At 43.0% G+C, this 26,091-nt stretch overlaps 1 protein-coding gene across 1 annotated transcript in view; it reads right to left on the reverse strand.

Moving 5' to 3' along the window:
* Positions 1 to 412: 412 nt before the first annotated feature.
* Positions 413 to 26,091, reverse strand: part of LOC121534880 (ecto-NOX disulfide-thiol exchanger 2) — a 454,166-nt gene continuing 428,487 nt past the window's right edge. The window contains exons 12-16 of the mRNA XM_041841491.2: positions 20,268 to 20,324; positions 19,901 to 19,957; positions 17,339 to 17,447; positions 6,467 to 6,552; positions 413 to 2,568 (exon numbers count right to left, since the gene is read on the reverse strand). Coding sequence (XP_041697425.1) covers positions 2,437 to 2,568; positions 6,467 to 6,552; positions 17,339 to 17,447; positions 19,901 to 19,957; positions 20,268 to 20,324 — 441 coding nt within the window. The 3' untranslated portion in view covers positions 413 to 2,436. The remainder of the gene's footprint in view (positions 2,569 to 6,466; positions 6,553 to 17,338; positions 17,448 to 19,900; positions 19,958 to 20,267; positions 20,325 to 26,091) is intronic.

The raw sequence follows: 26,091 nt of genomic DNA on the forward strand, positions 1-26,091 counted from the left end.
TTTAACAAACCATTCGACTGTATGCACAAGGACTACTTTTAACAATTTACACTGAATATTTTACAAATACACATTTACTTGAAGAACTGTGCAAATAATTTCAGTAAAATCTCCCTCAGTTTTTTATGCGACAACATTTTCCAAAAACTCTGTTAAGTATCTTCTCAGAATAAAGATTCACAGTTGTCTGCAGAAAGAATGTGCTTTCAGCTATGACATGACACCTTGACTTTGATTTTTTAGTTATTTTGGTTATTGAACTTCAATAAGTGAAGTGGATTTTCACACGGTAACAGATTTGCGGAAATGGAACTTCATCATGGGTCCCTGATCTGTACTACACAGAAATGCATAATTATGGATATGAATGTCATTCTCTTCATGGTGATGTATCCTAAATAGGTACACAAAGGTAGAAATATGCAATATCCTCTGCATATTTGGATATTATTCTACACACTGGCTATTATTTTAATGAGCTCCACCCCCAAACAAGAACACATTTGGTTGACCAATCATACACTTGTTTCACAAGTTTGGACATCAAAGTACAGCACAGTAGAGCTCAGTAGAGCTCTGGTGCTTTGAACACCAGACGACAGAAAGAGAAAGAAAAAAGTTATGAGCTTAACATAACAGTATGCCAGTGGAAAGCAGGACCTTAGAAAGTGACCCAACTGTGGTTTGTGACTACTATGATTTCTTATTATACAGTATCTAATTAAATTGCAGTAAATCACTTAACTCATAAACCAAATATATATATATCAGTAAAACACTATAACAAATTGGTAGGTCTACCTTTACTTGTTACTTCTGTGAAACTTTCATTATACTCCCTCCTCATGAGGGAGACAAATTAGAAAATATCTTAAAGATATGTCGGTTTTGGTAATAGAATTTCAAGGCACAGGGCAATGTTTCTTAAACTTACACTAGACAAATAATTTCGCCAAAACTAAATATGTGTTGATATTATTTGGCAGGGGTCTTTACTACAGCATTATAATGTTTTGATGTACTGTATTTCTAATACCTTTTAAAGACATGCTCTGGAACTTTGGCGACTACTAAGTATTTTTTAAACCCCCCGCTTTGGGCTGAATGTGTTAATATATAGTTAATTAAGGGCTTGTAAGTAATCATTTCACTGTAAGGTCTACACCTGTTGTATTCAGCGCATGTGACAAATAAAATGTTATTTGATAGTTCATACATGCATAATCTATGAGCAGAATTACTGTTTTACCTCAATTAGCCACAACATTTTTGAAACCAACAGTTTTTCTGGAAGATGTGCTGTGTAATTTCCCCTACATTTTCCCCCATGTGGGCCTAGCTAGTCCAACCCTCGCCATATGAGTGACAACTAGCAAGATGCACATGATGCACACACAGCAGAGCGAGAGAGAGAGAGCAATGACGTGGTGCACATATCTGCACATATGTGACATTGAATGCAATTTTAGGGACCACTTTTGTCTCGTGAGCGCTACTTCAGAACTACTGGCTAAAATATATACAAAGTACTGGAGAATCCCTTTAAGACCTTTTCTGGTAGATGTTTTGTAAAACCCCTTTTCCGTCCGTTTGACCAGAAATCAAAGCCTTTGCCTATTCCTAATATTTAGGATAGAAAATGGTTGAAAAATGTATACTGTATATGGCTCATTTGACACCAGATTTGACATGCTCCAATGAACTTCACATGTTGGTGCTAATGGATCCTTTTACATGGAAATGCCCCATACAGAAAGTATGGAAATATATTAATTGTATTTATAGAATTGTACAAACAAGGAACAAAAAGAGAGAAGTGTGAAAGGGAAGGAGGGTTGGAGGTTGAAAGTTTACAGCAGACCCTGATAACCTTCAAGGGGCGCGTTCAGCAGGACACAACATTTTGGAATGTTCAGATATAAATATTTAATATAGAACATACATGCCTCTCCGACATGTAGACCAAGGAATCATGTTGGCTCTATTCATGGCATTTCTATCTGCAACGTTCGACAATGTTTGGCAACTGAACGTGGCCCTGACTGAGTGACAGCAGAGTTAACCAATTAGGCTCTGAGAACAGTCCGGCCCAACCATATGACAGACAAACAGCTAATCCCCTGGCACCTTGGGACTGATACTTCTCTGGGACTCCCAGTGCTGTTCTATCCCATAAGGCTTTGCAGAGTTGGGCGCAGAGCAGTGTGGCGTTGGAGGTGTTGTAGAGGTCTCTGTCACCCTGGAGACAAGTCACCCTCTCCGTCACCCATACAGAGAGGCTGTTTCCTCAGTGTCCCAGCCTGAAATCTATGCTGTTTCTTCTGTGTCCTCATAATGCAGCCTGAGCTCTATGCTCTCCTGTGTCTCCTTAATGTTCTCTGTGTCCCCGTAATGTCCTCTGTGGCCCCATAATGTCCTCCATGTCCCTGTAATGCTCTATGTGGTCTTGATGCCCTCGAAGCCACAGAACTTCCAGCGTTTCTCCAGGCTGGCACCCACCCCTGTCAGCTCCTGTCTGAAGGTACAGGGCAGCTGACCCAGTAGAGCCCCCACCTCCCCTGTGTTTATCTGAAACACACAGACAGACACACTCAATGTAAATACACAGATTTCACACACAGGATATATCATCTTATGAGCAAACACATATTGTAGTGAGCTAGATTGGTAAAACCCTGTCAGTATGTATGAAGCACTATCATGAAGTGTATCATCATTGACTATGTGGTAGCGCATCATGGACATAGTAGACATGTAGAGAGTATTGTTGTTAGTGGTGAATCCAGCCAGTAATGTTGACAAAGCTCTGTGAGCTTGTTGTGTGGTGTTACAGAGAGGCAGTGTGGGAACAAACACACCCTCAGGCCTATGAGTGGAAAAGCCAAAAGGGGAGCAAAGTTTTGTTCTCCATCTGCGTGTGACAATGAGTCAGTGTGTTGATGAGCGCAGAGGTTTTAATGAGCTGGCGGTGAGAGTGGTCATACAATATATACGAGGGCCTCACAAACAGTGGGTATTCATCTGAGGGCCTCCTGGCAGAGCTTGCATTAAGAGTGGTTATATGTCTGAGGGCTTCCTGGCGGAGCTGGCAGTGAGAGTGGTGGAGGTGGCATTAAGTGCTGATTGTAAGTCTGTCTGAAGGTATCCTTGTGAAGGTGGGGGTAAGAGTGATCATAATATCCAAGAGCCTTCTGGTGGAGAAGGCACTGAAAATGGTCCTATATATGAAGGCATATGTCCAAGTAACTACAGTATGTAGAGTGCCACCCACCTCTGTGAGGAGGCTCTCATATACTTTATACTGTATATACAGGTAATTGACAAAATAAAGGCAACACCAACATAGTGTCTTAATAGGGTGTTGGGCCAGAACAGCTTCAATGCACCTTGGCATAGATTCTACACGCGTCTGGAACTCTATTGGAGGGATGCGATACCATTCTTCCAAGAGAAATTCCATAATTTTGTGTTTTGTTGATGGTGGTGGAAAACGCTGTCCCAGGCGCCGCTCCAGAATCTCCCGTAAGTGTTCAATTGGGTTGAGCTCTGTTGACTGAGATGGCCATGGCATATGGTTTACAGTGCCTTGCAAAAGTATTCATCCCCCTTGACGTTTTTCCTATTTTGTTGCATTACAACCTGTAATTTTAATGGATTTTTACTTGGATTTCATGTAAAGGACATACACAATAGTCCAAATTGGTTAAGTGAAAAGAAAAAAATAACTTGTTTAAAAAAATTATACAAAATTATATATTTTATAAACGGAAAAGTGGTGGGTGCATATGTATTCACCCCCTTTGCTATGAAGCCCCTAAATAAGATCTGGTGCAACCAATTATCTTCAGAAGTCACATAATTTGTTAAATAAAGTCCACCTGTGTGCAATCTAAGTGTCACATGATCTGTCAAATGATCTCAGTATATATACACCTGTTCTGAAAGGCCCCAGAGTCTGCAACACCACTAAGCAAGGGGCACCACCAAGCAAGCAGCACCATGAAGACCAAGGAGCTCTCCAAACAGGTCAGGGACAAAGTTGTGGAGAAGTACAGATCAGGGTTGGGTTCTAAAAAAATATACGAAACATTGAACATCCCAAGGAGCACCATTAAATCCATTATTAAAACATTGAAAGAATATGGCACCACAACAAACCTGCCAAGAGAGGGTCGCCCACCAAAACTCACACACCAGGCAAGGAAGGCATTAATCAGAGAGGCAACAAAGAGACCAAAGATAACCCTGAAGGAGCTGCAAAGCTCCACAGCGGATATGTCTGGTGCAAACCCAACACCTCTCATCACCTCGAGAACACCATCCCCACAGTGAAGCATGGTGGTGGCAGCATAATGCTGTGCGGTTGTTTTTCATTGGCAGGTACTGGGAAACTGGTCAGAATTGAAGGAATGATGGATGGTGCTAAATACAGGGAAATTCTTGAGGGAAACCTGTTTCAGTCTTCCAGAGATTTGAGACTGGGATGGAGGTTCACCTTCCAGCAGGACAATGACCCTTAGCATACTGCTAAAGCAACACTCGAGTGGTTTAAGGGGAAACATTTAAATGTCTTGGAATGGCCTAGTCAAAGCCCAGACCTCAATCCAATTGAGAATCTGTGGTATGACTTAAAGATTGCTGTACACCAGCGTAACCCATCCAACTTGAAGGAGCTGGAGCAGTTTTGCCTTGAAGAATGGGCAAAAATCTGTTTTTTTTGTCTTATTTCTTGTTTGTTTCACAATAAAAAATATTTTGCATCTTCAAAGTGGTAGGCATGTTGTGTAAATCAAATGATACAAACCCCCCAAAAATCCATTTTAATTCCAGGTTGTAAGGCAACAAAATAGGAAAAATGCCAAGGGGGGTGAATACTTTCGCAAGCCACTGTACATCATTGTCATGCTTATCAAACCATTCAGTGACCACTCGTGCCCTGTAGATGGGGGCATTGTCATCCCATTGGGGCATAGCCATGGTAGCCAAAATAATGGCCTAACCAGCACTTATATACATGACCCTAAGCCTGATGGGATGTTAATTGCTTAATAAACTTAGGAACAACACCAGTGTGGAAGAACCTGATTTTAATATACTTTGATTCCCTAATTTACTCAAGTGTTTCCATTATTTTGGCAGCTACCTGTAGGAACTTAATTTGATGACTCTTTTGTAGATGAGAATGTTCCTACATAGCAATAAATGTGTAGTGTATTCAAGGTTTAAAAAGGCATCTAAAGTTTGACATTTTTACTTTAAAATGTCAGTCTTGATTTGCCCTAACGTAAAATGTATCAACCCCTACAAAAAAATATCCATGAATTGTCTGCTAAATGACTAAAATGTAAATGTAAATAATCCACATAATATTCACATTTCCTGTTCCTGCAGGATTATTTTCCTGCTGTTGCAAACAGGCTCAGATTAAGGCAATGATAGTATATGAGGGCCTCCTCGTGGACGTGGATGAGAGAAAATACGAGAATCTGACAGACAAGAGCAGAGGAGAGCTGAGAACCCAGGGAGGTGGCTGAGGAGCCCGACATGTGGAGAAGCGTCAGAATAAATGAAACAGCTCTGCTCCATCCGGGAGAGACAGGAACGATCCAGATCTAATAGGTCTCAGTGTCCAAGGAAATTACACTCAGACATTTCCTCAAGAGCACTGGGAGATAGCATGAGATATCCTATATTAATGTATATTGTACCGTAGCTATGGGAGATACAAGGAAATAGTATGTACTGTATCTGGAGAGAGTGAGTGAGAGGAAAGTTAACCTAAGGCTTGCCTTAGCGTCAACCCCAACTCGAAGCTGAAGCTGAGCCTGCATGAAGGGCCTGAAATTAGGTGAGACCGCTCTGACTGCACGAGAAGACTGCCTGCATGATGGGGCTCTGTCTGCTCTGCACTCGGGGATTCAAGGCTGACTGTGCCAGAAGGATAAAACTGTGCGGTGGGGCTCTGGCATACATCAGGCCCATATGTCAACCCAGTGGGTATGCTTAATCCACATGGTACGTGTGTTGGAGCAAGAAGACAGGACAGCTCCGTGTGTGTGTATGTTGGAGCGAGAAGACAGGACAGCTCTGTGTGTGTGTATGTTGGAGCGAGAAGACAGGACAGCTCTGTGTGTGTGTGTATGTTGGAGCGAGAAGACAGGACAGCTCTGTGTGTGTCGTTTGGAGCGAGAAGACAGGACAGCTCTGTGTGCGTTTGTGTGTGTGTGTGTGTGTGTGTGTGTGCGTGTGTGTGCATTGCAGCAAAGTGCCAGGATGCCTCTATTGCTTAGCTTGTTGAGGATGTAGTTTGTGTAAGAAAGTAGTGTTTGTAAGAGTGTGTTGGATCGGGGTGCACCTGCTGCTCATCTCGCTGTGTGTGTGCGTGCGTGTGTCATTTGTGTGGTGTGTGTGTGTCGGTGTCATCAGTGTGTGTGTGTGTGTGTGTGTGTGTGTGTGCAGGCAGTACCTTGGTGTTCAGCCGCTGTAGGTAGGAGCAGATGTACTCTATGCTGGCTCCAAACGGGTGGACATGGAGGAAAGTAGAGATGATCCCTGAGGAAGGAGAAACAGATACTGTACCTCAAAAACAGCTTTTTAACATATGGTTTATTAGCCCATAACTACTACCCTATAATCATAAGGCATATGTACAAACACCTCAATTCAGTCTGAGCATTGATTTACCCATCTGTCCAACATGAAAGCCAACGAGATCATGCCATCCAGTAGACATGGGTCTTTCTATGAACTAGGGTACCAGGAGCATTTCTTGTAGTGGACAACTGTCTTTGAAGCTGTTACAAAGTCATTAATAATAATTTGCCTTTTTTTTTCATGTGAATACATTAAGATATAAAGGGGGAACATAGCTAAATTCAATATAATTAATGCGTTGAATCAAAACCTATGTTTAACCCCTGTAAGCCTAAGCGGTTGTTTTAAGCGGTTGTTTTAATTGTTTTAAGATGGTTTAGCTATTTGATTTAGAATTTTTGGACCCCTTTAGGCATTTTTTTATTTTATTTAAAATTTGATAAAATATTGAATTTGTCATTTACTACTATAGCCCTGAGAAATGCATTGAATAACACATTCATAAACGAAAAAAAAGACAGTCAAAAAATAAATCATAAGAAACAAGTTTTTGAAGTATCTGTCCTATATCTAGGATAATAATAATATAATACTTTTTTGGGGTAGGCACAAAACTACCTTCATGCTTCTATAACAATGTTTAAACCGGTACCGGTTACCTTCAGAAGAGTCCTGTCCCATAGTGTGGTCACATTAGTTTGTAGCCCAAACGGTTTGGATGCTACAAACAGAAGTTGGCACATCGACGTTACCGACTTCAGACGAGTCCCCTGACACTTGTGGGGGTCTTAGGTCAAGCCATTCGGATGCTACAGACGTTTTCGTGAGAAGACCGATTTTCGTTTTTCATTGTTTAACAATCATCGCTCTAGCTCTGTCACTTTTCACAGCAGATGTGGAAGTGTGACACTGGTGGATGCGGTGGATTGAGACGTATCCAATGATATCTCTAGCTTTTTTTGTTATGTAACTTAGATTGATGCACCTGTGCTTCAATCAACTCTAGGGGGTTTTAAACCCTTTCTCATGATTGGAGTCTTCACAGATTCTGAAAAAATCATGTGACATAAAACACTACCTTTCTTTCCTTACATTTATGATACTGTTGTTTGTTGTTATATCCTATACTAAGAATTTAACAATTGAATTATACATTGACCTTGATATTGCTGTCTGACTTGTTTGTATGGAGATCTCGGAAGTGTACTGTAACCTTGTAACATTTCGTGTCTCCCTATGTTACGGTGTGAAAACAGTTTTCATGGGCACACATATCCAAAATAACATACAGTTGAAGTCGGAAGTTTACATACAACTTAGCCAAATACATTTAAACTCATTTTTTTCACAATTCCTGACATTTAATCCTAGTAAAAATTCCCTGTCTTAGGTCAGTTAGGATCACCACTTTATTTTAAGAATGTGAAATGTCAGAATAATAGTAGAGAGAATGATTTATTTCAGCTTTTATTTCTTTCATCACATTCCCAGTGGGTCAGAAGTTTACATATACTCAATTAGTATTTGGTAGCATTGCCTTTAAATTGTTTAACTTGGGTCAAATGTTTTCGGGTAGCCTTCCACAAGCTTCCCACAATAAGTTGGGTGAATTTTGGCCCATTAGCCTCCCCAACATTTTTTCTTGGGGCTGTCTCTCGGGCTTCTTCCTCGGCCGGCGCCTTCCGCTTTGCCGCTGCTCCTCTCTATACCGCGCCTCCACTGTCTCCTCCCAAGGACGGTGATCCATCCCGGCCTGAATCTCCTTCCAAGTCCAGGATCCCTTACCGTCCAGGATCTCCTCCCAGGTCCAGGCTGTCTGCTCCTGGACACGCTACTTGGTCCTCGTTTGGTGGGATCTTCTGTCACGATCGCTGATGAACGGGACGGACCAGGGCGCAGCGTGATATGCGTACATGTTTATTTTAATGAATAAACAACCTACAAAACAATAAACAAACGAAACGTGACGTCCAAGGCAGCACAACACAACATACCTTACAGGGAACAAGATCCCACAACCCACTAGTGCCAATAGGCTGCCTAAGTATGGTCCCCAATCAGAGACAACGAGCTACAGCTGCTCTGATTGGGAACCACCCCGGCCAACATAGAAATACACATAATAGATCTAAACATAAAAAATACAACATAGAAAATCACACCCTGACTCAACAAATAAGAGTCCCCAGAGTCAGGGCGTGGCAATGTCCTAACCGACTTGCCAAAACTATAGTTTGTTAACAAGAAATGTGTGAAGTGGTTGAAAAATGAGTTTTAATGACTCAAACCTAAGTGTATGTAAACTTCTGACTTCAACTGTATATGATTGCAATATCTAATGCTTCAAACAGAAAGAGAAACTTGAATATGATTAATATAACAAATTGATTCTGTCATTAACGGGAATCTTCAATAATTACTCATAATAGTTGTTTGATGCGCATTTGATGTCTAGCTGTTTAGTAACGTGGAGACTTTATCGTGCAACATCAGCTGATTCAGGAAAGGATTTTCTGAATGACAGTCAAGTGATAAAGAGCTTGTGTGATACTGCATGCGATTTAACAACAAGTGCGGGAATTAATGTTGATCTCGAGGATTGACAGAACATTTTGGTGTCTATGTTGTTAAGGCGGTCAAGATAATTAGCCTACTTAATGGACAACATTAAGTCAAGATTCCTGAGGTAAGATTACGGTCCGTATACGTTTTGATCGTTTGTTTTCCCAGTTAAAATGGAGCAATCGGGAATGTGATAATTGCCTATTTATTTGTTTTTGAATAGAAATGAAAAAATACAAAACTTGCTTGTTTTTGCATATAAAACCCAAAATCTACTTGTTATTTCGATGTTCAAATGTGGGTGGGGTTAAATGTGGAATGTTTGGCCAAGTGCACAGCCAACACTTCCTGTCCTTTCAAAGTAGGAAGTCACCCTTCTAACTCCAATCTATGACTATTAATTAATAGCTTCCCATACCATGCCACAGTGCCAAGATAAGGTACAATTTCTGGATAAGATTTAGTGTGTATTGACTTATTAATGAACTGTTGTTACTGTAAATGGTTAGCTGACTGATATATCCTAGTTACCTAGCTAACCATTAGTAATCTTATTAAATGATGCTATACAGCAAAAACAACAGTATCTCAATTTGTATTTGTCACATGCGCCAAATACAACAGGGGCAATGCAAATCGTCTGGGTAGCTATTTGATTAGATGTTCAGGAGTCTTACGGCTTGGGGGTAGAAGCTGTTTAGAAGCTTCTTGGACCTAGACTTGGCACTCCGGTACCGCTTGCCGTGCGGTAGCAGAGAGAACAGTCTATGAATATGGTGGCTGGAGTCTTTGACAATTTTTAGGGCCTTCCTCTGACGCCGCCTGGTATAGAGGTCCTGGATGGCAGGAAGCTTGGCCCCAGTGATGTACTGGGCCGTACGCAGTACCCTCTGTAGTGCCTTGCGGTCGGAGGCCGAGCAGTTGCCATACCAGGCAGTGATGCAACCAGTCAGGATGCTCTCGATGGTGCAGCTGTAGAACCTTTTGAGGATCTGAGGAACCATGTAAAATCTTTTCAGTCTCCTGAGGGGGAATAGGTTTTGTCGTGCCCTCTTCACGACTGTCTTGTTGTGCTTGGACCATGTTAGTTTGTTGGTGATGTGGACACCAAGGAACTTGAAGCTCTCAACCTGCTCCACCACAGCCCAGTCCATGAGAATGGGGGCGTGCTCGGTCCTCTTCTTTTTCCTGTAGTCCACAATCATCTCCTTTGTCTTGATCACGTTGAGGGAGAGGTTGTTGTCCTGGCACCACACGGCCAGGTCTCTGACCTCCTCCCTTTAGGCTATCTTGTCGTTGTCGGTGATCATTCCTACCACTGTTGTGTCATCTGCAAACGTAATAATGGTGTTGGAGTCGTGCGTGGCCATGCAGTCATGAGTGAACAGGGAGTACAGGAGGGGACTGAGCATGCACCCCTGAGGGGCCCCCGTGTTGAGGATCATCGTGGAGGATGTGTTGTTACCTTCCCTTACCACCTGGGGGCAGCCCGTCAGGAAGTCCAGGATCCAGTTGAAGAGGGAGGTGTTTAGTCCCAGGGTCCTTAGCTTAGTGATGAGCTTTGAGGGCACTATGGTGTTGAACGCTGAGCTGTGGACAATGAATAGCATTCTCACATATTTGACGAGTACTGAGTATACGAAGAGGCAGGATGCAGATGCAGGAATTAACAAGGTCAAGGTTTACTTAACAATGACAAAGAGAAATAACAAAGATAGAGTACATGATACGAAGCTAAACAGTCACATACAACATAATACAGAGCAGTCCAGGGCTAAATAGGGGTGGTGATGAGATGATGAGGTGCAGGGGCGCTGGAGGTGATTAGGGTGCGCTGGGATTCCATTCCGATGTTGCCGAGGTGGTGTGCTCAGACCGGTGGCTCAGTAGACCCGCGAATAAGAGTGCCGGAGGGGAGCAACGGGAGGAGACGTGACAACATAGGTGTTCCTTTTGTCCAGGTGTGAAAGGATAGTGTGGAGCGCTTACTCATATCGGCTACGGAGAACATGATCACACAGTCGTCCGGAAACAGCTGATGCTCTTATGCATGTTTCAGTGTTACTTGCCTCGAAGCGAGCATATAAGTTATTTAGCTCATCTGGTAGGCTCGTGTCACTGGGAAGCTTGCGGCTGTGCTTCCCTTTGTAGTCTGTAATAGTTTGCAAGCCCTGCCACATCTGACGAGCGTCGGAGACGGTGTAGTACGATTCGATCTTAGTCCTGTATTGACAATTTGCCTGTTTGATGGTTCGTCGGAGAGCATAGCGGGATTTCTTACAAGCTTCCGGGTTAGAGTCCCGCTCCTTGAAAGCGGCATCTCTATCCTTTAGCTCAGTGCGGATGTTGCCTGTAATCCATGGCTTCTGGTTGGGGTATGTACGTTCGGTCACTGTGGGGACGATGTCATCGATGCACTTATTGATGAAGCCAGTGACTGATGTGGTGTACTCCTCAATGCTATCTGAAGAATCCCGAAACATATTCCAGTCTGTGCTAGCAAAACAGTCCCTGAGCTTAGCATCTGCTTCTTCTGACCACTTTTTTTTATTCACAGAGTCACTGGTGCCTCCTGCTTTAGTTTTTGCTTGTAAGCATGAATCAGGAGGATATAATTATGGTCAGATTTGCCAAATGGAGGGTGAGGGAGAGCTTTGTACACGTCTCTGTGTGTGGAGTAAAGGTAGTCTATAGTTTTATTTCCCCTCTGGTTGCACATTTAACATGCTGGTAGAAATGAGGTAAAACGGATGTAAGTTTCCCTGCATTAAAGTCCCCGGCCACTAGGAGTGCCGCCTCTGGATGAGCGTTTTCCTGTTTGCTTATGGCTGTATACAGCTTATTGAGTGTGGTCTTAGTGCCAGCATCGGTTTGTGGTGGTAAATAGACAGCTACGAAGAATATACATGAAAACTCTCTTGGTAGATAGTGTGATCTACAGCTTCTCATGAGATACTCTCCCTCAGACAAGCAAAACCTAGAGACTTCCTTAGATATCGTGCACCAGCTGTTGTTTAAAAATACACATAGACCGCCACCCTTTGTCTTACCAGAGGCTGCTGTTCTATCCTGCCGATACAGTGTATAAGCCGACCGCTGTGTGTTATTCATGTCGTCGTTCAGCCACGACTCAGTGAAACATAAGATATTACAGTTTTTAATGTCCCGTTCGTAGGATATATATGTGCTTGTAGTTCATCCACTTTATTTTCCAGCGATTGTACGTTGGCCAATAGTACTGATGGCAAAGGCAGATAAGCCACTCGTCGCCCTCTCCTTACCAGGCATCCCGATCGCCTTCCGTGCCAGCATCGGTTTGTGGTGGTAAATAGACAGCTACGAAAAATATAGATGAAAACTCTCTTGGTAAATAGTGTGGTCTACAGCTTATCATGAGATACTCCTGTAGCTCAGTTGGTAGAGCATGGCGCTTGCAACGCAAGGGTTGTGGGTTCGTTTCCCACAGGGGGCCAGTATGATTGTAAGTCGCTCTGGATAAGAGCGTCTGCTAAATGACTAAAATGTAAAAAAAATACTCTACCTCAGTACGAGGTGAATAATCGCTGTCCTGATATCCAGAAGCTCTTCTTGGTCATAAGAGACGGTGGCAGAAACATTATGTACAAAATAAGTTACAAATAACACGAAAAAACACACACAATAGCACAATTGGTTAGGAGCCCATAAAACGGCAGCCATCTCCTCCGGCGCCATTCTATTGCTAGACTAGATACATGCCCTAGCTATAGTTAGTCAGTGGTTGCACATCTAACTAGCTGGAATGAAGCAAGGGTGTGTAAATACAGTAAACATGTAAATATGTCATTTCACTCCAACTACCCAGACCTGTCTGATCAGCCTGTTAGGGTGCCGTGGTTTGTCCAGTTTACACCTGTGCAAATCTGTGTGTGTATAGCAATGGAATTAAACATCCAACTAATGCCTCAAGTGTGGTGCTGGGTTGAGGGGTCCTGTCCAAAACAACCCCTAGCCCCTACCCCTAGACTATAGAGAGAATTGGACAGGTGTAAGTAATACCGCCAAAACTCCACCAAGCCTATCAGAGGCTAAGGTGGAGCTCTCACCATGTCACCACCCATCAATCCCTCTCAGATCTCCACAAGTGTCTAGACTCTGGGCAGTAGGGGCTAGGGGTTGTTTCTGGACAGGCCATAGGTATTATGGCAGCTCAGTCAGTCAGTCTGGCACTGTCAAAATGTTTTAATAGCTGTCAAATATTTGCTTCCTCTGTCCTTCTGAGAATCTCAATTGCATTTCTGTCACGGATTCTGCCGAGGCTGCTCCTCCTCCTTGCTCGGGCAGGCTTCGGCGTTCGTCGTCCCCGGAGTACTAGCTACTGCCGATCGATGTTTCGTTGTTTGTCTTGTTTTGTCTTGAGTAGTTACACCTGTTGTCTATTATGTTTGATTGTATAGCCTATAATTACCCTTGTCTCACGTTTGGTATTTGTGTGTTATTGTTTTGTGTCTAGTCGGTATTCGGCATTGCTGTATTTTCCATATTACGTGTATGGTGTTTTTCCCTCCAGGTTCGGAGGTTTTGTTTTGTGCTTTACATTGAGTAAAGTAAGTCTGCTAGTATCTCTGTGTCCTGCGCTTGTCTTCACTCTCCGCATACACTTCGCACCTTGACAATTTCCTTGATTCTTTACATCCTCACTCCTCGTCTCCTTCCCAAAACCCATTGGATGAGAAGATCAGAGGTCCCTCCCCTCTCACCTTCTTATTCAATGGGTTTTGAGAAGGAGGCGAAGAGAGAGGATGTGGAGAATGAAGGAAATGCAATTGAGATTCTCCCCTTGTGTCCTCCCTTCCACACCTTCCTCTCAAAGCACATTGGGGGAAGAGAGGGAAGGTTCCTCCCCTCGGGCTCCAATGCACTTTCAAGGAGAGTCAAGGAGTGGAGGACAGAGGAAGCAAGAATGTGATGTCTAGTTTACACACACGCACACACTGCTTGAAGAGTTGTATTGATTATAATTATTGGTTATTATTATTGCCAATGATTCTGTTGACAGAACCCATTGTATTATATTATTGTATTACATTATTATATCAACTCTTAAAAATATATAGAAATGCTGTTCTTCTGGAAGGTTTAGTATGGCTATAAATTATAGAGCAGACTAAATCAGAAACAGACCTGGCTACTAGGCATGTGACATTTTGAATGACATGTAGATGTTTTGTTGTTGCTACGAGTTATGGTCTCATTATGCCTATCTAGACTATTATTCCTGTAACTACACATGTGCAATTGCATCGCCCGCAATCACAAGGCTCTCCAGAGGGTGGTGCGGTCTGCCCAACACATTACCAGGGGCAAACTACCCGCCCTCCAGGAAACCTACAGCACCCGATGTCACAGGAAGGCCAAAAAGATGATCAAGGACATCAACAACCCGAGACACTGCCTGTTCACCCCGCTATGATCCAGAAAGCGAGGTAAATACAGGTGCATCAAAGCTGGGACGAGAGACGGAATAACAGCTTCTATCTCAAGGCCATCAGACTGTTAAACATCCATCACTAGCACATTAGAGGATGCTGCCTGTAGACATAGACTAGAAATCACTGGCCACTTTAAGAAATGGAACACGAGCCACTTCAATAATGTTGACATATCTTGCATTACTCATCTCATATGTATATACTGTATTCTATACTATTCTACTGTATCTTAGTCCATGCCGCTCTGACATCGCTCATCCATACAGTGAGGGAAAAAAGTATTTGATCCCCTGCTGATTGTGTATGTTTGCCCACTGACAATGACATGATCAGTCTATAATTTTAATGGTAGGTTTGTTTGAACAGGAGCGACAGAATAACAACAAAAAAATCCAGAAAAACGCATGTCAAAAATGTTATAAATTGATTTGCATTTTAATGAGGGAAATAAGTATTTGACCCCTCTGCAAAACATGACTTAGTACTTGGTGGCAAAACCCTTGTTGGCAATCACAGAGGTCAGACGTTTCTTGCAGTTGGCCACCAGGTTTGCACACATCTCAGGAGGGATTTTGTCCCACTCCTCTTTGCAGATCTTCTCCAAGTCATTAAGGTTTCGAGGCTGACGTATGGCAACTCGAACCTTCAGCTCCCTCCACAGATTTTCTATGGGATTAAGGTCTGGAGACTGGCTAGGCCACTCCAGGACCTTAATGTCCTTCTTCTTGAGGCACTCCTTTGTTGCCTTGGCCGTTTGTTTTGGGTCATTGCCATGCGGGAATACCCATCCACGACCCATTTTCAATGCCCTGGCTGAGGGAAGGAGGTTCTCACCCACGATTTGACGATACATGGCCCCGTCCATCGTCCCTTTGATGCGGTGAAGTTGTCATGTCCCCTTAGCAGAAAAACACCCCCAAAGCATAATGTTTCCACCTTCATGTTTGACAGTGGGGATGGTGTCTTGGGGTCATAGGCAGCATTCCTCCTCCTCCAAACACGGCGAGTTGAGTTGATGCCAAAGAGCTCAATTTTGGTCTCAACTGACCAAAACACTTTCACCCAGTTCTCCTCTGAATCATTTATATGTTCATTGGCAAACTTTAGACGGGCCTGTATATGTGCTTTCTTGAGCAGGGGAACCTTGCGGGCACTGCAGGATTTCAGTCCTTCACGGCGTAGTGTGTTACCAATTGTTTTCTTGGTGACTATGGTCTCAGCTGCCTTGAGATCATTGACAAGATCCTCCCGTGTAGTTCTGGGCTGATTCCTCACTGTTCTCATGACCATTGCAACTCCACGAGGTGAGATTTTGCATGGAGCCCCAGGCCGAGGGAGATTGACAGTTCTTTTGTGTTTCTTCCATTTGCGAATAATCGCACCAACTGTTGTCACCTTCTCACCAAGCTGCTTGGCGATGATCTTGTAGCCCATTCCAGCCTTGTGTAGGTCTACAATCTTGTCCCTGACATCCTTGGAGAGCTCTTTGGTCTTAGCCATGGTGGAGATTTTGTAATCTGATTGATTGATTGCTTCTGTGGACAGGTGTCTTTTATACAGGTAACAAGCTGAGATTAAGGGCAATCCCTTTAGGAATGTGCTCCTAATCTCAGCTCTTTACCTGTATAAAAGACACCTGGGAGTCAGAAATCTTTCTGATTGAGAGGGGGTGAAATACTTATTTCCCTCATTAAAATGCAAATCAATTGATAACATTTTTGACGTGTTTTTCTGGATTTTGTTGTTGTTATTCTGTCTCTCACTGTTCAAATAAACATACCATTAAAATTATAGACTGATCATTTCTTTGTCAGTGGGCAAACGTACAAAATCAGCAGGGGATCAAATACTTTTTTCCCTCACTGTATGTATATATTCTTAATTCATTCCTTACTTAGATTTGTGTGTATTGGGTATATGTTGTAAAATTGTTAGATATTACTTGTTAGATATTACTGCACTGTCGGAGCTAGAAGCACAAGCATTTCACTACACCCGCAATAACATCTGTTAAACACGTGTATGTGACCAATACAATTTGATTCAATTTGATTTGAAGCTGCAAGAACATTTTAAAAATGTGTCCTGATGTCACACATTGGCCCCTTTATTTATAGAAAGACCCACGTAATAAATCAAACTGTAGACTATTGACCTATAGCTAACCTATAGGTAACTAACACCATTCAATTTTAGTGTTGATTCATTCACCCATCTGTCCATCATGAAAGCCAGTGAGAACCTCACAGTCAAGAGACCACTCAACTCAGCTTGTTTGACTGATGTGAAAATATATCTGGACTCTTCAAGTGTGCCTGACTTCTCCAAAGCGATCCCAGCTCAATGGAAGACTCTTATTTGAACCATTCAGATTAAGAGAAGTGTTTAATGAGGACTTTGATGCTGCTCTCCACATTAAAGCTTCTCTGATCAGAGCAGCATGGGGTTCTACACATGCACGCAAGCACACACCACACAGCACCAAGGGGTTGAATTAATCCCAACAATAATAACATCTGCTATCAGCTCATTGATATGATCATCCAATACTGATATTCCTAAACCCCTGTGTAATAACATCTTATAGCCCACTGAGGAGCCTGCTCAGAAAACAAACACACACTGATAAACAATGGAGGAGTGATCTTCTCCTCTATAGTTATGTTAATATAACATTATAGTAATGTTGTAGTAATGTTAGATGAACATACCAACTAGCAAGGCCTCTCTCTCAGAGTGAACAAGACTGGGGGGAATCTTCTCTGGGGGCAGACTCTCCATTTCCTGACTGCATGACACCAGTGCTAATGCTGTCGCCTCCTACAGGACAAGTAGAGAAAACCCTGTTAGGCTGGTAGGTGATATATACATATAGATATATATATATAAAAAGTATTTAGTCAGCCACCAATTGTGCAAGTTCTCCCACTTAAAAAGATGAGAGAGGCCTGTCATTTTCATCATAGGTACACGTCAACTATGACAGACAAATTGAGATTTTCTTTCTCCAGAAAATCACATTGTAGGATTTTTTATGAATTTATTTGCAAATTATGGTGGAAAATATGTATTTGATCACCTACAAACAAGCAAGATTTCTGGCTCTCACAGACCTGTAACTTCTTCTTTAAGAGGCTCCTCTGTCCTCCACTCGTTACCTGTATTAATGGCACCTGTTTGAACTTGTTATCAGTATAAAAGACACCTGTCCACAACCTCAAACAGTCACACTCCAAACTCCACTATGGCCAAGACCAAAGAGCTGTCAAAGGACACCAGAAACAAAATTGTAGACCTGCACCAGGCTGGGAAGACTGAATCTGCAATAATTAAGCAGCTTAGTTTGAAGAAATCAACTGTGGGAGCAATTATTAGGAAATGGAAGACATACAAGAACACTGATAATCTCCCTCGATCTGGGGCTCCACGCAAGATCTCACCCCGTGGGGTCAAAATGATCACAAGAACGGTGAGCAAAAATCCCAGAACCACACGGGGGGACCTAGTGAATGACCTGCAGAGAGCTGGGACCAAAGTAACAAAGCCTACCATCAGTAACACACTACGCCGCCAGGGACTCAAATCCTGCAGTGCCAGACGTGTCCCCCTGCTTAAGCCAGTACATGTCCAGGCCCGTCTGAAGTTTGCTAGAGTGCATTTGGATGATCCAGAAGAGGATTGGGAGAATGTCATATGGTCAGATGAAACCAAAATATAACTTTTTGGTAAAAACTAAACTCGTCATGTTTGGAGGACAAAGAATGCTGAGTTGCATCCAAAGAACACCATACCTACTGTGAAGCATGGGGGTGGAAACATCATGCTTTGGGGCTGTTTTTCTGCAAAGGGACCAGGACGACTGATCCGTGTAAAGGAATGAATGAATGGGGCCATGTATCGTGAGATTTTGAGTGAAAACCTCCTTCCATCAGCAAGGGCATTGAAGATGAAACGTGGCTGGGTCTTTCAGCATGACAATGATCCCAAACACATCGCCCGGGCAACGAAGGAGTAAGAAGCATTTCAAGGTCCTGGAGTGGCCTAGCCAGTCTCCAGATCTCAACCCCATAGAAAATCTTTGGAGGGAGTTGAAAGTCCGTGTTGCCCAGCGACAGCCCCAAAACATCACTGCTCTAGAGGACATCTGCATGGAGGAATGGCCGAAAATGTTTGACCTGTGTCATTGCCAACAAAGGGTATATAACAAAGTATTGAGAATCTTTTGTTATTGACCAAATACTTATTTTCCACCATAATTTGCAAATAAATTCATTAAAAATCCTACAATGTGATTTTCTGGATTTTTTTTCTCTCATTTTGTCTGACATAGTTGACGTGTACCTATGATGAAAATTACAGGCCTCGCTCATCTTTTTAAGTGGGAGAACTTGCACAATTGGTGGCTGACTAAATACTTTTCCCCCCACTGTATACACACACAGCCCTAGAAACATCAGACAGAGGCAGTGGGAGGAGAGAGAAAGAGAGAGAGAGAGAGAGATCTACTGGGTGAAAAACCACAGTGTGCCATCACAGCTGCAAGATTTGTGACCTGTTGCCACAAGAAAAGGGCAACCAGTGAAGAACAAACACCATTGTAAATACAACCCATATTTATGTTTATTTATTTTCCCATTTGTACTTTAACTATTTGCACATTGTTACAACACTGTATATATACATAATATGACATTTGAAATGTCTTTATTCTTTTGAAACTTCTGAGTGTAATGTTTACTGTTAATATTTATTGTTTATTTCACTTTTGTTTACTATCTACTTCACTTGCTTTGGCAATGTTAACACACGTTTCCCATGCCAATAAAGCCCTTAAATTGAAATTGAAATTGAATTGAGAGACTAATGATCAAGTTGTTTACAGTGGGCTTCTGACAGGCTGGCAAAAGGAGGGTTGGGTAAGTGTGTTTATCTGTGTCTGACTGATGTGTGTGTGGGCGCTGCCCTGCCTGACCCAGGCACGGTGACATCTCTTACAGGGCTTCCCCAAAGGCAATGTTCATTACCATGTGTGTATAATAGGACAAGTCCTTGATTTCCTAACCCAGTTGAGTCGGGTTGATTTATCCTGCGACAAATAAAGTCCTCCTGCACTGGATTGGCCTGTAATGATCTGTCATGTCACTGGAAAAGGAGAGAGGCGAGAGCGACGGGAGCAGAGAAGGAGAGAGCAAGAGAGAGATGTAGAGAAAAAATAGAAAAATATATAGAAGAGAAGGCGAGAGAGAGGGGTGGAGAGGGTCACAGCCACTTACATTGACTTGATTAGGACTCTCCTCGCTCCTGCTGTCATCTCGCGTTGATGTCTCCAGCTAGAGTCAATTATAAAAATGAGAAAAGACGTCACTGACTAACGTCACAAACTCATGCAAACAGACACGCGCACACACGCTTGATCTGTCATGTCACTGGAAAAGAAGAGAGGAGAGGAGAGAGAGAGGGGAGTAGAGAAAGAGAGAGCGGAGAGAGTGACAGAGAGAGGAACAGAGAAAGAGAAAGTGAGTGAGAGGGAGCCAGAGATGTAGAGAGAAAATAGAAAAATAGAGAGATATAAATTATATATTTTTTTAAAGAAATAGAAGAGAAGGCGAGAGAGAGATGGAAAGGGTCACAGCCACTTACATTGACTTGATTAGCACTCTCCTCGCTCCCACTGTCATCTCGCGGTGATGTCTGCAGCTAGAGTCAATTACACAAATTAGAAATGCCGTCACTGACTAACATGTCACACACTCATGCACACAAACACACATTTTATCCTCAGGCAAGACCACTATAGAATACTGAGGGAGAGGTGAACCACATATACTAGCCCTGAATTAGTTTGAGGGCAGAGGCGTCATGCCCATACGGGGCACAAGGGCACATGCCCCCTCAGAATTGTCCTGTTTTTGTATTTTTCAGATGTTACATAAATTACTAAACTTAACTTTTAAGCCCACATTTTATTATAACGATATATAAAAACATCTGTCCGCTCTGTTTTTCAGAGGGAGCACACTGACTGGACCAGGCAAAGAGTACCTGCTTGTCTGCTGGCAAGGTTGCTAGACTTTAGAAAATACTAAAATTAATTGAATTATTGGGTTATGATACTATATACTAGTGTGGCAGTTGTACTAATCTCCTAAGGCATAACAATTATTCAAGAATAAATGTGCATCATTAATTACAATTAGAATTGAACAGGTATTGATTTGAATTTATTTGGGTAACAGACATATACAACAAAATGTACATTGCACATCATACATTTTAGTCATTCCAGAGCGACTTACAGTTAGTGAGTGCATACATATTTTATTTTTTTATTTTTCATACTGGCCCCCCGTGGGAATCTAACCCACAACCCTGGCGTTGCAAACGCCATGCTCTACCAACTGAGCTACATCTCTGCCGGCCATTCCCCTACCCTGGACGACGCTGGTCCAATTGTGCGCCGCCCCATGGGTCTCCCAGTCGCGGCCGGCTACGACAGAGCCTGGATTCGAACCAGGATCTCTAGTGGTACAGCTAGCACTGCGATGCAGTGCCTTAGACCACTGCGCCACTCGGGAGATACCTATCATACCTATCATTCAAATAAATACATGACCAGCAGTAGGGGGCACAAGGGGCAGTGGAGTGGTTTATCTTAGTTAGGCAACCTTGTCCAAATGAGAGCCTTTGCCTGCTTTTTAAAGCTTCTACTTTTTCTTTGATCTCCAAAGGGAGGCTATTCCACAGACAAATCGTGGCTATTCCACAGACAAATCGTGGTCCTCTGTAGCTCAGCTGGTAGAGCATGGCGCTTGTAACGCCAAGGTAGTGGGTTCGATCCCCGGGACCACCCATACACAAAAAAATAAAATAATGTATGCACGCATGAATGTAAGTCGCTTTGGATAAAAGCGTCTGCTAAATGGCATATTATTATTATTATTATTATAAATGCCTGTATAGAAATATATGCTCCTCGCAGTACTGTTTACTCTTGGGATTTTACAAGACATAAAACTAGCTCTGGTATTGTAACTATGCTGGTTATAGACTATAGATGTATTATCATTTAAGATGTCAAACATATGATTGAGTTTAAGTTGGTCCACTCTGGACTCCAAAGGCAACAAGCCTTCAGACCACTTGACCTTTTCAAAATTTTGTTACGTTACAGCCTTATTCTAAAATGGATTAAATTGTTTTTGTCCACTCATCAATCTACACACAATACCCATAATGACAAAGCAAAAACATGTTTTTATACATTTTTGCCCATGTATAAAAAAACAAAAAAACTGAAATATCACATTTACATAAGTATTCAGACCATTTACTCAGTACTTTGTGGAAGCACCTTTGGCAGCAATTACAGCCTCAAGTCTTCTTGGGTATGACGCTACAAGCTTGGGACACCTGTATTTGGGTAGTTTCTCCCATTCTTCTCTGCAGATCCTCTCATGCTCTGTCAGGTTGGACGGGGAGCGTCGCTGCACAGCTATTTTCAGGTCTCTCCAAAGATGTTCGATCGGGTTCAAGTCCGGGCTCTGGCTGGGCCACTCAAGGACATTCAGAGACTTGTCCCGAAGCCACTCCTGCGTTGTCTTGGCTGTATGCTTAGGGTCGTTGTCCTGTTGGAAAGTGAATCTTCGCCCCAGTCTGAGGTCCTGAGCGCTCTGGAGTAGGTTTTCATTAAGGATCTCTCTGTACTTTGCTCCGTTCATCTTTCTCTTGATCCTGACTAGTCTCCCAGTCCCTGCCGCTGAACAACATCCCCACAGCATGATGCTGCCACCACCATGCTTCACCGTAGGGATGGTGCCAGGTTTCCTCCAGATGTGACGCTTGGTATTCTGGCCAAATAGTTCAATATTTTTTCATCAGACCAGAGAATCTTGTTTCTCATGGTCTGAGAGTCCTTTAGCTGCCTTTTGGCAAACTCCAAGTGGGCTTTCATGTGCCTTTTACTGAGGAGTGGCTTCCGTCTGGCCACTCTACCATAAAGGCCTGATTGGTGGAGTGCTGCAGAGATGGTTGTCCATCTGGAAGGTTCTCCCATCTCCACAGAGGAACTCTGGAGCTCTGTCAGAGTGTCCACCGGGTTCTTGGTCACCTCCCTGACCAAGGCCCTTCTCCCCCGATTGCTCAGTTTGGCCGGGTGGCCAGCTCTGGGAAGAGTCTTGGTGATTCCAAACTTGTTCCATTTAAGAATGATGGAAGACACTGTGTTCTTGGGGACCTTCAATGCTGCAGAAATGTTTTGGTACCCTTTCCCAGATCTGTGCCTCAACACAATCCTGTCTCAGAGCTCTACCGACAATTCCTTTGACCTCATGGCTTGGTTTTTGCTCTGACATGCACTGTCAACTGTGGGACCTTATATAGAAAGGTGTGTGACTTTCCAAATCATGTCCAATCAATTGAATTTACCAAAGGTGGACTCTAATCAAGTTGTAGAAACATCTCAAGGATGATCAATGGAAACAGAATGCACCTGAGCTCAATTTCGAGTCACATAGCAAAGGGTCTGAATACTTATGTAGATAAGGTATTTCTGTATTGTGTGTAGATTGATGAGGTTTTTGTATTTATTATTTTTTAAATTTTATTTCACCATTTGCCATTTCACACTGGTTACACATAGAAGGTAGGGGCTAGAAGTTGTTTTTCGATGCAGCCAATTTGACACAACCATAGGATAACTTTTTACTCCCTGGCCATGGACTATGGATATTTATTTGTATTTATTTATTTCACCTTTATTTAACCAGGTAAGCCAGTTGAGAACAAGTTCTCATTTACAACTGCGACCTGGCCAAGATAAAGCAAAGCAGTGCGATAAACACAACAACACAGAGTTACATATGGGGTAAAAAAACAAAGTAAAAAAATACAACAGAAAATATATATACAGTGTGTGCAAATGTAGCAAGTTATGGAGGTAAGGCAATAAATAGGCTATAGTGCAAAATAATTACAATTAGTATTAACACTGGAATGCTAGATGTGCAAGAGATTATGTGCAAATAGAGATACTGGGGTGCAGAAGAGCAAAATAAATAACAATATAGGGATGAGGTAGTTGGGTGGGCTAATTTCAGATGGGCTGTGTACAGGTGCAGTGATCGGTAAGGTGCTCTGACAACTGATGCTTAAAGTTAGTGAGGGAGATAAGAGTCTCCAGCTTCAGAGATGTTTGCAATTCGTTCCAGTCATTGGCAGCAGAGAACTGGAAGGAATGGCGGCCAAAGGAGGTGTTGGCTTTGGGGATGACCAGTGAGATATACCTGCTGGAGCGCAGACTACGGCTGGGTGCTGCTATGGTGACCAATGAGCTAAGATAAGGCGGGGATTTGCCTAGCAGTGATTTATAGATGGCCTGGAGCCAGTGGGTTTGACAACAAACATGTAGTGAGGACCAGCCAACAAGAGCGTACAGGTCACAGTGGTGGGTAGTGTATGGGGCTTTGGAGACAAAACGGATGGCACTGTGATAGACTACATCCAATTTGCTGAGTAGAGTGTTGGAGGCTATTCGCCAAAGTCAAGGATCGGTAGGATAGTCAGTTTTACGAGGGCATGTTTGGCAGCATGAGTGAAGGAGGCATTGTTGCGAAATAGGAAGCCGATTCTAGATTTAACTTTGGATTGGAGATTCTTAATGTGAGTCTGGAAGGATAGTTTACAGTCTAACCAGACACCTAGGTATTTGTAGTTGTCCACATACTCTAGGTCAGACCCGTCGAGAGTAGTGATTCTAGTCGGGTGGGCGGGAGCCAGCAGCGTTCGATTGAAGAGCATGCATTTAATTTTACTAGTGTTTAAGAGCAGTTGGAGGCTACTGAAGGAGTGTTGTATGGGATTGAAGCTCGTTTGGAAGTTTGTTAACAGTGTCCAATGAAGGGCCAGATGTATACAAAATGGTGTCGTCTGCGTAGTGGTGGATCTGAGAGTCACCAGCAGCAAGAGCGACATCATTGATATACACGGAGAAAAGAGTCGGCCCAAGAATTGAACCCTGTGGCACCCCCATAGAGACTGCCAGAGGTCCAGACAACAGGCCCTCCGATTTGACACATTGAACTCTATCTGAGAAGTAGTTGGTGAACCAGGCGAGGCAGTCATTTGAGAAACCAAGGCAATTTAGTCTGCCAATAAGAATGCGGTGGTTGACAGAGTCGAAAGCTTTGGCCAGGTCGATGAAGACGGCTGCACAGTATTGTCTATTATCGATCACAGTTATAATATCGTTTAGGACCTTGAGCGTGGCTGAAGTGCACCCATGACCAGCTCGGAAACCGGATTGCATAGCGGAGAAGGTACGGTGGGATTCGAAATGGTCGGTGATCTGTTTGTTAACTTGGCTTTCAAATACTTTCGAAAAGGCAGGGCAGGATGGATATACAGTGAGGGGAAAAAAGTATTTGATCCCCTGCTGATTTTGTGCGTTTGCCCACTGACAAAGAAATTATCAGTCTATAATATTAATGGTAGGTTTATTTGAACAGTGAGAGACAGAATAACAACAAAAAAATCCAGAAAAACGCATGTCAAAAATGTTATAAATTTATTTGCATTTTAATGAGGGAAATAAGTATTTGACACCCTCTCAATCAGAAAGATTTCTGGCTCCCAGGTGTCTTTTATAAAGGTAACGAAATGAGATTAGGAGCACACTGTTAAAGTGAGTGCTCCTAATCTCAGTTTGTTACCTGTATAAAAGACACCTGTCCACAGAAGCAATCAATCAATCAATCAGATTCCAAACTCTCCACCACGGCCAAGACCAAAGAGCTCTCCAAGGATGTCAGGGACAAGATTGTAGACCTACACAAGGCTGGAATGGGCTACAAGACCACCGCCAAGCAGCTTGGTGAGAAGGTAACAACAGTTGGTGCGATTATTCGCAAATGGAAGAAACACAAAAGAACTGTCAATCTCCCTCGGCCTGGTGCTCCATGCAAGATCTCACCTCGTGGAGTTGCAATGATCATGAGAACGGTGAGTAATCAGCCCAGAACTACACGGGAGGATCTTGTCAATGATCTCAAGGCAGCTGGGACCATAGTCACCAAGAAAACAATTGGTAACACACTACGCCGTGAAGGACTGAAATCCTGCAGCGCCCGCAAGGTCCCCCTGCTCAAGAAAGCACATATACATACCCGTCTGAAGTTTGCCAATGAACATCTGAATGATTCAGAGGAGAACTGGGTGAAAGTGTTGTGGTCAGATGAGACCAAAATCGAGCTCTTTGGCATCAACTCAACTCGCCGTGTTTGGAGGAGGAGGAATGCTGCCTATGACCCCAAGAACACCATCCCCACCGTCAAACATGGAGGTGGAAACATTATGCTTTGGGGGTGTTTTCTGCTAAGGGGCCATGACAACTTCACCGCTTCAAAAGGACGATGGATAGGGCCATGTACCATCAAATCTTGGGTGAGAACCTCCTTCCCTCAGCCAGGGC

Source organism: Coregonus clupeaformis, chromosome 2 (assembly GCF_020615455.1).
Source record: "Coregonus clupeaformis isolate EN_2021a chromosome 2, ASM2061545v1, whole genome shotgun sequence".
Classification (NCBI taxonomy): Eukaryota; Metazoa; Chordata; class Actinopteri; order Salmoniformes; family Salmonidae; genus Coregonus; species Coregonus clupeaformis.